At 35.2% G+C, this 12309-nt stretch overlaps 1 protein-coding gene across 1 annotated transcript in view; it reads left to right on the forward strand.

The window, feature by feature from the left end:
• The window catches only part of LOC123630595 (ABI family member 3 binding protein), a 221947-nt gene that overhangs the window by 97159 nt on the left and 112479 nt on the right, over positions 1-12309 (forward strand). Inside the window, exons 7-11 of the mRNA XM_045540393.1 lie at positions 1189-1237; positions 2216-2287; positions 2889-2981; positions 9712-9789; positions 11718-11792. Of these exons, the coding sequence (XP_045396349.1) occupies positions 1189-1237; positions 2216-2287; positions 2889-2981; positions 9712-9789; positions 11718-11792 (367 nt within the window). The remainder of the gene's footprint in view (positions 1-1188; positions 1238-2215; positions 2288-2888; positions 2982-9711; positions 9790-11717; positions 11793-12309) is intronic.

The raw sequence follows: 12309 nt of genomic DNA on the forward strand, positions 1-12309 counted from the left end.
CTCCTGCCAGGACAATCTCAAAGCTGAGAGGTTCCCCCTTCCCACCAAAGGTTATACTTCTGTTCCCCTCTTCTTGCCTGGGAAAAATCATGTCTAAATTCCATTTCATATCATTCTCCTGTTTATCAATACTATATGAGCTAAGTTGCAGCACAGAAGCACACGTGGCTGAACAGACTGTAGATTAAAACAACTTTTCCCAATTATAAACATAATTTGCCCTTGTAAGGAATTTGGCAAATATGGAAAGGTACACAAAATAAAACTGATACCAGGTTGTAAGAAATAACTACCATTAAAAGAAACTATGATGTGTGTCTTTTGGTCTTTTGTCTATACATATTTGTTATAAAATTGGGTTATACTCTGGATGCAAAATTGTATCCTTTTTGTTTATCTATATTTTACATATTTTTCCATTTTATTATATAGAAGTCAAACATTTGAAATATAATTTATTTAACAAAACCTTTACATTTGAATAATGAGGTTGTTTTAAATTGTGGTAATGAACACCCTGTATCTTTGATTAATTCCTTAGGCTGGGTTGCTAAAGAGGAAATTACTGGGTTAATGTGTACAGATACTGTTTTTAAAAAATAATCGGATGATGGAAAACTTTTATTGTGTGTGGTTTCTAAACATAAGGACTTTAGTAAAAGAAGAAAAATAGCCAAGAGTAACCTTGGTGTTGTGGCTCTTCTCTACTATTGGCATTTCATTTATTAAAATTAGAGTGTGTTGACAATGGTGTCTGTAGTAACAGCAGCAGCAATTGGGTACATTCAGTTGATCTTGATTGGTTTTAAAGGTTAGTATATAACTTAGCATGTTTTTGAGAGGGAAAGTAAAGACAGAATTTAGCTGAGTCACATCTCAAATGTAATGAAAATAAACTAATATTCAACACAGAGGATTTCTTTTCTTTCCATTATAGTTTCTAAGGAAACTGAACTAATGGGAGTTCTGAAGAAATTGCGTCTGTCAGACTTTTGGATATCTACGGGGGAAACCAAGGGAATCTAATAAAATAGAGGCAGATGTATGTACTAAAGTTCTATCCAGTAACTATTAAACCAGTGTCATGAGAAGAGACTTCATTGAAGACAAGAAAGGGCTACTTCCAGTTCTATGATTTTTTTTTTAATGTTATTAACACTGACCCAGAAGCTGACTTTCTCTTTTCAGCCGGCGTACATCCCAAAGAAGCTAATCCCAATAACAATCATCAAACAAGGTAATTTGCTCTGGATATATGCTTAGAACTATTTTTATTATACTTTTTAACTAATATAAATAAACATGGCACATATTTCTCAGATTTTCAGACGTTTTCAGAAAAAGTTATTTCTAATTGTTTTTTAGAAAAAGAAAATAGTATGGTCTAGTACATTAGATGTCAATAGGTAATTTTGAGTCTTGTACCAATATGCCAAATTTTGGACAAGTCACACTGGTCAGACAACTAGGGTCAAAGCAACCACAAGAAGTATCAAATTTTAACAAGTCAGCAAAATGTGTGGAGCTTTGCTCAGGATTAAGTTATACGTGAAGTAAGCCAGTAGTAGGATATTTGCAATAATGAAAATGAAAACTGTGATTTAGTGGTCACTTTAGGGAAAGTGAAGATGTCCTTCCAGGTTTCAATAATTATAATGTCTTATGTCAGTATCCAGTTGTTTTTGTTTTGCCTTCCAACTTTTCAAATTATTATAATATCTCCATTATTTCCAGAAAGTTTTTTTGGTGGAAGAGATGAGGCCCTTAAAATAGTTCTTAATTTTAAGAGACTATAATGTTCCACTTACACTCTCAAAACAGGGTCAGGTAGTATTGAAAATTACCCAAAGATTCTTTGCTTTGAGAATATATGTTTTCTAATTTTTCGTTACTGGGTTATTGTCTCATTTTATGCTAGTTTTGATTAATTTTGGGAAAGGGCAGGCTGCAGGGAATGGAGAGAGGAAGGAAATTATTTGATAATTGTAATGGAACACTTTAGAACAATAGCCTTTCATTACTTAAAGGCATAGGTACTAAGATAAGATGTGTCTTCTAGTCCTGTTGGCTGCATAGCCAACCCACAGAGCTGCTTTTTATTAATTGATAAAGTTAAATCAGGACCTTCCTAGTGCAGATGGCTTCACATTATTAGCTTTTTACTGCTTCCTATTTCTTTTTTCTTATCACCGTGTTGTTTTTTTGATTTCAACAGTGATTCAGAATGTTACTCACAAGGCTTCAACTAAATCCCCAGATAAGACTCCCTTTGGAGGAGCAATACTAGGTGAGTCAATCTTGAAATCTATGTCTAGATTAAGCGATTCAGGCTGTCTTTTGATGATAGGGCCTTTGTGGAGTTTTACACTGTTAGCAGGTTTGTTAAATTGATGTTGGTTCATTTCCTTTCACTGTTTAGTATCTGGCTTGTGTCCAAGCCAGGCAAGAAGCCAAGCAATGCGACATTTATCAGAGTGTGTTAAAGAAATAGCTCTAGCCCACGCCCCGTGGGGATGATGGCACCCGTCCTACCTGCCCACAGGGTTGTCTGCAGTAATGAGTCTTTCTCATATTGAACTACTCTTTTAAAAATCGTTATTACTGGTAATAATGTTCTTTGTTCAGCACACATCTTAAGCAGCCATTTTACAATGTTTGAGTCTATGGATTAAAAGTCAGAAGATTTAGTAGTTCAGTTCTAAATATAAAAAAAATACTCTATTTTGAAAATATGGTCATATATTTCCGACGTTTTAAAGTCTGGGTTAAAATTGACCAAGCAAAATAAGGATGAGCTTCATAGTTTCTAGTATCTGATGCTCCAAGCTTCATTTTATGTCATGATGCATTTTCTTCCCCTTATCTTATTTACATCTATTTCCTTGCAGTCCACCTTATTGTTCCAGGTCTTAACGAAACCACTGTAAAACTTCCTACGTCAATAATGTTTGAGATTTCGGATGCACTCAAGGCACAGTTAGGTAAGCAGAAAAGTTCTATATTTGGATTTTGAATGACTGAGCCCTGATGTTCCTAGCATGTCCAAGGAATCTTTCAGATGAGCTGTTTGAGGATCTGAAAAGCAAAAAAGTAGAGGCAAGGAGGCTGGACTGTTGGAGATATCCATATAAATCACAATCTATATGGCAATAGTTATTTTATGTTTGCATAAAATATATTTTATATTTATAGAAAATATAAAAATATATTTACAGAAAATATAAAAATATATTTACATGTATAAAAGAAGCATGAACATTTATTATCCAAACAATAGACATATATAGGTATAATTTCCAAACAGAGTAATTGTGTTCTAAATTATACTTATTATACTAAGAGGTCACTAGATATTTTCAAAGAAAATTGATGTGAAGGTCAGGTCCATTAGAGTTATTTATTTGAGACTGATATTGCTTCCTGCTTCTAGAAAGAACTGGGTATGATTGCAGTGTTTAAAAAACATAAAACACAACAATAACATTAATAAAGCAAAATCCACATACAATGGGCCCAGGGAGTAATTGGTGGTGGTCATTGATCTGAGTTAGTTGCTGCATCTCACTCTCAAATTAGGCTCTGAATTGTCTCTGTCTCAGAGGGTCTCCGACTTGATCAAGCATCAGAAGCACCTGGAGAGCTTGTGCACACATAGACTACCAGGACCCACCCCCAGGGTTACTGATTCGATCAGCCTGGGGCGGGGCTTGACCATTTGCATCTCTGACAAGTTTCTAGGTGACAGTGACACTGCTGGTCCAGGGACCACACTTTGAGAACCACCTGGCTAATGTCTCTGGACAAAGTCTTGGATTGTTGCTAAATATAGAAGGAAACAGCATGGTATGGTAGAAATTGAACAAGACTTTAAAATGCAGAATGTTTTCCCTGAGCTAGGCACTGGCTAGCAACTTTAGCATTTAATATGTGATTGAATGGTCACATTGTGAGGATGAAGTAAGAGAGCCCCAAGCCCCTGTTTGGCAACATACATTCAACAAACACTAAGCATCACTCCACGCCAGAGCTGCTAGTTGCTGGGGGCCGTCATGGTGACTTACACAGCCATGGTGCAAGACAGTTAATTCTTCCTGCCTTATTAGAGGCCCGACCTAGCCCCTTAGGAGTTATTACTTCCTCTTTCTTGGTTGAGAGAGAGACAGAAAGAAGAAATGACAAATAAGATGTATCACAAAGATTTTTATAATTCAATAAAATACTGTAAAAGATGACAACAGGCGGGGGTCCTAAGTAGACAGACCCTTGCATTAGGCCAGGGCCTGCCTTGACCTCCCTGTTGTAAAGAGCTGCATGCACTGGCAGTCCCACTGATGTTGTGACAAGTGGCTGCTGGTAAAGCACAGATTCAGTAACCCGTTTCCACTGTTCCCTTCCCATTAGCAGGGATTTATTGAAAGAAAAAAGCATCAAATCTAACAAGTTATCAAACTTTAATGTGTCTTTATTTTCTTTTTTCCCATTTTCTTTGGGGAGTAGGGCCATGTGGACAAGTTCAGAAGTTCTGTCCATACAATGTCAAGCTACTTAATTTTTAAAAAACTGAAAAGAAATTGCTGTCTTTCCGTGGGTTTTTCAAATATTCAGACACTTAGCTTTGCATAAACAGGAATATATGGATTTGTAAGTTTTTTCATTGTTTTACTTGTTTGATGTGAGGCAATCAGATTGCAAATGTTTTAAATGGTGAACTCTCAGGTTCTCCTTAGGTGTTAATTTTGAGAACCTCCTGGAAGAAGGAAGAGGAAAGCTTTATTAATAGGTAGAAGGACACTTAATTGGGGACTATTACTAGACTTACAATTATAGAAAAATTTTCAAAACTTATGGATTATCATCTTACTAAGATGTGAAAATATTTGCCAATATATCTTTGTGACTTTGTGCAGTCCTCATATTTTTACTTTAAAATATATATACCTGTTAGTCCTGGAGTGAGTTACCTCCATGAAAATAGATAAGTGACTCTGGACTTCATTTTCTTAATTTGTAAATCAGACTTGATCACCTCCCTTTTAGTTATAGAACTCTGTGATTCAGCCCTACACTTGTAAATATGGTGTTGCCAGAAAGCTCCCAAATTCCTTCAGTGAACCTGTGGTTGGAAGAGTCAAAGCTCAGAACTCTTGTGCTCACCTAGAGTTTGGGAAGAAGACTGACAATTAGTAGAGATGTTTCCCAGACCACTGCTATCAGTTTTGAACTGGAAAATGTGATGTTCTCTATTCCTTAGTCCTTAGCCATAAGTGATATTTCCTAATCTTTTTAAAATTTTTTTCAAAATTCCACATGCTACCTTAATACCAATTCAGCCTTTTTGCTTTCTTTAATTTAGGGAATTAGAGTGGGTTTTTGTTTTGTCGTGTTTTGGTTTTGCTTTTGTTTTTCTCATATGATTCACTAAAGCTTCAGGATTGAGTATGATTTCAATAAGGAAAAAATAAATGAAAATGGTAAATAAACAAATAGTAAAAACTATGCACATATTAAATATGTTTGATAATTTGGTTTTATGGGAAAACAACTATCTTAAATTTAACACATGGAAGTTTCTTGCACACTGAAGAGATTGATAATCCAGTATTTTTGAAAATGTCTAGTGAATCCAAGGAAAACCCTACCCATCAAATATGTCATCTTAACAGACCATGTTTCCAAAAAACTACATTTAAAATTTTTTTAATTTTTCATCGCATATACTTAAGATATACAGCATGTTTTGATATACATAGTGAAATAGTTATGATAGTCAAGCAAATTAACATATCCATCCTCTCATATAGTTACCCGTTGTATGTGACAACACCAAAAATCTACTCTCAAGAAATTTCCAATATACAATATTATAACTCATGTTGTACATTAGATTTCTAGATTTATTCATCTTTCATATATGCAACTTTGTACTCTTTTTCCTTCCCCCATCCCATAGCCACAGTTTGATTCTCTATGTATTTGACTTTTTGTTTTTTTAGATTTCACATATAAGTGAAATAATTCTTCTTTCTGTGCCTAGCTTATCTGACTTAGCATAATGTTCTTTAGGTTCATGTAAATGGCAGGATCTTCGTTTTTAAGGCTGAATAATATTCCTGTGTGTGTATATTCCACAACTTCTTTATTCATTCATCAACATTAGGTTGTTTATACATCTTGGTTATTGTGAATAATGCCACAATGAATGTGGGAGTTAATATACTCTGTGAGGTGCTGATTTCATTTCCTTTTGGTATATATCCAAAAGAGGGATTGCTGGGTCTTATTGTGGTTCTACTTTTAATTTTTTGAGAAACCCCCATACTGTTTCCCATAATGGCTACACTAATTTACATTCCCACCAGTAGTGTACAAGAATTCCCTTTTCTCCATGCCCTTACCAATACTCATTACCTCTTGCCTTTTTGATAATAGCCATCCTAACAGGAGTGAGGTGGTATCTCATTGTGGTTTTAATTTTGTATTTCCCTGATAATTAATGATGTTGAGCACCTTGTCATATTATACCTGTTAGCCATGTCACCTTTGCAGAAATGTCTATTCAGGTCCTTTGCCCATTTTTTAATCAGGTTATTTGGGTTGGGGAATTGGGATTTTTTGGTCTTTTTTTTTTTCTGTTGAATTATATGAGTTCCTTATATATCTTGAATATTAAACCCTTATCAGATATATGGTTTGCAAATACTTTTTGTCAATCCTTAGGCTGTCTTTTCAGTTTTTTGATTGTTTGCTTTGCTGTGCAATAGCACTATTTGTCACGAAAAGACTGTGGGTGTAAGTAGTCCTTTATACTATCAAGGGAGAAATAAACTACAATTCAGAAAAGTATTTTTTGAGGTAATAACTCCTAAAAATAACATCTCCATTCCAGCAAAGCCCATCACGGGGCATCAAGAAATGTTAATAGCTTTTGTTCTAAGAACACATGATGTAAATAATGGAGAAATAAACAAGAAAGTTAGTATTGCACACACGTCTCCAAGGGACATACAAAGGGTTTGCCAAAGCCAAGACCTAGCGTGCCAGAAATTAAAGGAAACAACTGTGCTGAAAAAAGGTACAGAAGATTAAAGAGGAAAAGGAATTTCCTGGATTTTAGGCCATGTTCCGATGGCATTTTACTTTGCTACTGCCAAGCCTGGAGTTGTGCAGATAGTGTAGATGAGTGCTCATTAGTTGATACGAGGTATCAAGAGTCCCCCATTCAAATATCTTTTCCATCTATCAATTTCTTTGATGTCTAAAGATGTCATACTTAGAAATATAACATGCCTTTATTAAAAAAATTAGTGATATATAAATAATACAAATATCTCTTAGGAAGGTAGTTTGCTGCTTTTCATTAACAGCCTAAAATAGGTTAATGTGATTGCTGACTAAAAGCATGTTTTGAATATAAGAAGCTGAAGATTTTCAGAGCATTGCCTGTGAAAGTCTAGGATCTGGAGGTGTTAAAAAAAAAAAAAAAGTCCTAGATCAGTCAGGGATCACTGAGAACATAGATTATTAACATGAAGGAACCCTGGAAGAAGAGGACACTGGCCGGGCGCAGTGGCTCTCGCCTGTAATCCTAGCACTCTGGGAGGCCGAGGGGGGCGGATTGTTTGAGCTCAGGAGTTCGAGACCAGCCTGAGCAAGAGTGAGACCCCATCTCTATTAAAAATAGAAAAGAGATTATACAGACAGCTAAAAACATATATATATAAAATTAGCCGGGCATGGTGGCGCATGCCTGTAGTCCCAGCTACTTGGGAGGCTGAGGCAGGAGGATCGCTTAAGCCCAGGAGTCTGAGGTTGCTGTGAGCTAGGCTGACACCACGGCCCTCTAGCCTGGGCAACAGAGTGAGACTCTGTCTCAAAAAAAAAAAAAAAGAGGACACTGAATAAAGAAATAATTAAAGAAAACCTTATCAATTTATATATATATTTTTAAAAAGTACCTATAGTACATGCTAAAAATAACAGAGCCAGAGCTCATAAGAAATTCATAATCTGAATTTTTTTTTTTTTTTGGCCATGCTAACAATCAGAATAGTTCTAAACAAAAGATGTCAGCAAAAAGTATTGATAAAATGTAGAAATTTTAAAAATATAATTTATCATAAAATTATGCTGGACCTATTTTTTATGCCTTTTTATGTCTCATAAATTAATTTTAACGATGACATTAAATATTTCTGTTGTGCATTTGCACAACAGAAAGAGTTCGTTTTTATGCCTCACTATATTAATTTTAACAATGACATTAAATATTTGTTGTGCAAACATGCTTGCAACTTCTGAAACACACACTTGACAATTGGTGGCAAGTTATGTTAGCATTTGTGACACCTATTTCCAACATTTTAAATCACTCCTGCAAATAATTAGCTCTTTGTAGGAATCTGTTGGTCACTTTCATTAAGCAGAGGTTGAAAATTGACTTGCTTCTATAAACATTGTGGAAGAGATGACTTTAAAGTTCATCTAAAGTAAATATTTTGTGCCCATGTTAACTGAAAAGAAGAAAATGGTCTTTACAAGAGTAAAGTGAACTACAGAAGATTATAAAATTTGCATGTTCAAAGAACTTTGAGAGAAACAATTATATCAGGAGTTCTCAACAGGGGGCAATTTTGCCCCCGAGGAAATATTTGGCAATGTCTGGAAACAGTTTTGTTTGTCACAGCTATGGAATACAAGTAGAGGACAGGAATGCTGCTAAACATCCCACACTAGATAGGACAGCCCTACAAAAAATTATCCAGCTTTAAGTGTCAATAGTGTCAAAGTTGAGAAATTCAAGTTTGTGCGTAGCCTTAAAATTCTAAAAAATCCTATCTGATTACATAATCGGCTCAAATGGCATGATCAGGGTATCTCAAAAGTACGTGAATTCTTCCATGCCACTAGACTATTTCAAAACATTACAAGAAGGTCATTGATTCAGTGTGCTAACTAACTAGAGTTAATCCTAAGTCTACATTTTTTTTAATGGGGAATATCATCACTGGAAAACTCTAGTTTAAAAATATACTTTGAAAAAGAATATCTAAATTTTAGAATGAAGTTTCCCAAACACTTCCAAGAAGAGAAAAAAAATGAAAAAAAGAAGATTCCATTCTTTACACTGAATTCCCAGAGAGACCGAAAGAGAAGAGCTATATTAACACGTGGCTCAAATAAAATTTACTAATTGTTGTTAATTTTTTTTGCCACAAATATTTTCAGATAAGTTAGTTTTCTATATGTGTTCTTTGTGTTTTTCTAATATTTCTGTGTCATAACCTATTGCATTTTTTTACCGCATATAATAATGAAAATTTTCTGTTCATTGATTTAAAAAAAAAATAGTGGTACTTGAATATAAAATGCCAGGGAGCATTTGCAGTACAACTTGTGCCTTCCAGAAATTCTATTTATGAATCAAAATGACTTGAGATTTATCCAAGAATTGGATTATAATTTTTTCTTCATTCCAGTGTCAATTTAGATCTTTAAAAATTAGCTAAGGTTAATAAAGACTTTTGAAGACTGTCATATGCTAGTCCCTGCTATTAATAGAAATGCACAATCAAGTTGTTGACGGGCTGATGGGAAGGGATGTGAGTAGATTGGATTTTTTTAGTCTGTTAGTTGATTATGTTTTGAATGAGGTATTTTTGGACACTGTATTAGGATGAAGTGAGGTAAATTGTTTGTTCTCCGACTTTCTAGCTAAGAATGAAACCTTGGCATTACCTGCTGAATCAAAAACACCAGAGGTTGAAAAAATCCCAGCACGGCCCATAACAGGTAATGAGATCACTATGTTGTTGACTTTGAGGAAAGAAAGAACATATTTTTTCAAATAGCAAGTGATTTATAGCCTGTATGTTTTCTCAGTGAAGAGCCAGCAGAAAATTCATTTTGATCATAAGTACAAAACAGTAGGAGGTTCTACGTCTTTAATGTTTAGGAAAACAACAGATGCAAAATGAGCTATTGAATCATATAGCTGATGTGTAATTATATAGCTGTGAATCATATAGCTGTATCTGTCATTCTAAATGATACCATTTCACTCTAAATGATCTCAACACTGAAATATTTTTATGCTAGAACGTAATGCCATGATTTTGGTGCTTTTCCTTTCTATGAAGACATGAGACCATTTTTCACTTCTTCACTTTCACAAGTGGTCAATGCAGCAAAATGCTATATATCCCTCACAAATGCATAGCTTGATATCTATGAAAATAACTTGGAATCATTTAGAAATAAATGTCTCTAGAACACTAACAATCCTAATATAGAGAATATATAAGTTCTGTAAAAATCCTTTAAAGAATACAGTAAGCATTTTCCCCATAGTTTATCACCATTACTAACATTCAGCATGTCTTCTCTGAGTGAACTACCCAAGTCCAGTCCACAGGGGAGACATTAATCTCTGAACTACAGAGTTTCTGCCAGAGTAATACCAGCTTATCTAGGACTTGATGAAACAAATATCTGGCAAAAATTCCCCACAATCCACATTTAGCAAAGTAACTCTAATCTAAAGTGATTTTTTTTTAATTTATAAAATTGTCATAACTTGAAATGTTGGTGATATTTACTTTGTACTAAACTTTGGGCTTGTAGCTGGTCCAGAGAAGGTAAAAATTTGTGAAATAGTGAAACAGTGTCAAGAAACCCATTCCAGTAGGAACATTTCCAACAGAGCAAGATGAGTATAGTCTTGTCTGAAAAAAAGGGTGAGAACCTTTCATCCCCACCTTCGTGCAAGTGGGGGCAGAGGTAGCTACTAAAATAATCCCATTTGCATGAAATCCCTAGGTGGTTCTGATTTCAATATACTTGATCAATACTAAGAAAAGCATAGGCGTGACCCAGTGGGTAACTCCAAGTCTTTTTCTGCCTCAAAGAATCTACCCATTTTTCCCAATTATACTTTCTTCTCTAGGCACAGGGTCTGATGGGAGAGACTACAGATTTCTTAGTTCTCTGTCAAATCCTCCTCTGAATTTTCCACTTCAGAAACACTTAGGCAAACACCACAACTTATTATTCAGGTTATTGTGTTTATTGCATGTCCTTACCCTGCAAACTTCTGGGGTTTTCCAGCTCACAATTCATTCCAGATCTCAGTGACCCTGGTTCTTATTTCTCCAAAACTATTTCCTTGAGGTTTTCATTGGCTTTAATCTAGCACTTAGGACAATCCTGTGGCTGAGCACTTGAATTCTGATCATAATTTCAACTCAAATTCAAGCTTTGCATATTGAGTGTAGTTTGAGAGAGAAATCTTAAAATGTGATGTTCTAAGTAAACCTTTTAGCCCTGGATCATTCTTTTATTTGCCCATTTATTAATTCATTTAATAAACTATTATCAGGTACTTGGTTACTCTACCACAGGCATTGTGCTAAGCCCTGGAGATAAATATAAAGGCAAACAAAAAATTATGATTAACCTGATAAGTGTCTTAATGGAGGTCAGACCAGTGTGCTTTTTTGGAGCCTATAGAAAGTGGACCAGACCCAGAAAGGAAGGATTGGTGAGAAATGTCAGCTCAGGCACCTGGGACAAGCTAGGGAGTCCTTAACATTAGTAACTTGACAAGAAGTGGGCTATAAAAATACCAGTTACTAATTCTAAAGGACAACAAAATGTGTCTCAGTCTTTGGTTGCTTCATAATTTTATCTTAATTTGCAAAGTTGTCTGTTTTACCTTTCAGTGACTCCTGAAACAGTTCCAAGAACCACTAAACCCACTGTGGCTAGTGCACTAGATGTTTCAGAAACAACACTGGGTAATTCTAAGAACTTTTTTGTTTCTTTAAAAAAAAAAAAAAAAAACAGCAACAAAAAAACTCCCAACGCTCATAGAAAAGAAAAGTAATGCTAATGCCTTAGCTTCTCTCTCCTTCCCTCTCCCTCTCTCCTTTTCCTTCCTTCCTGACAGTGGTTAACCTTCCTATTTCTTGGACCAATTCCACTGAAGAGTTAACAACATACTTGATCCTGGTGACTCATCTCCCAGGCAGATCTGGATGCTGGATGCTAACTGCATGCCCTTTTTAATCAGTCTCCTGAGTTGTGTATACAGAATACCAGCCTTGTAAACCCCAAATCTTGGAGGGGTGAAGGAAACCTGGAAGTCTTGACTCTGTCTTTGCTTTCTGTTCAGATTGGCTTTTGGAAGTCTTGCGCTTACTAAACTTGGGGAAAATCCCCCAAAATGTCATGCTTTTAAATAAGAATTGCATATTGCTCATGTTAGGTGTTTCTTGGTGCAAAAGAATCTAACTTGCTTAGTTGTTCTCTTCC

The sequence above is a fragment of the Lemur catta genome, chromosome 1 (genome assembly GCF_020740605.2).
Source record: "Lemur catta isolate mLemCat1 chromosome 1, mLemCat1.pri, whole genome shotgun sequence".
Lineage (NCBI taxonomy): Eukaryota > Metazoa > Chordata > Mammalia > Primates > Lemuridae > Lemur > Lemur catta.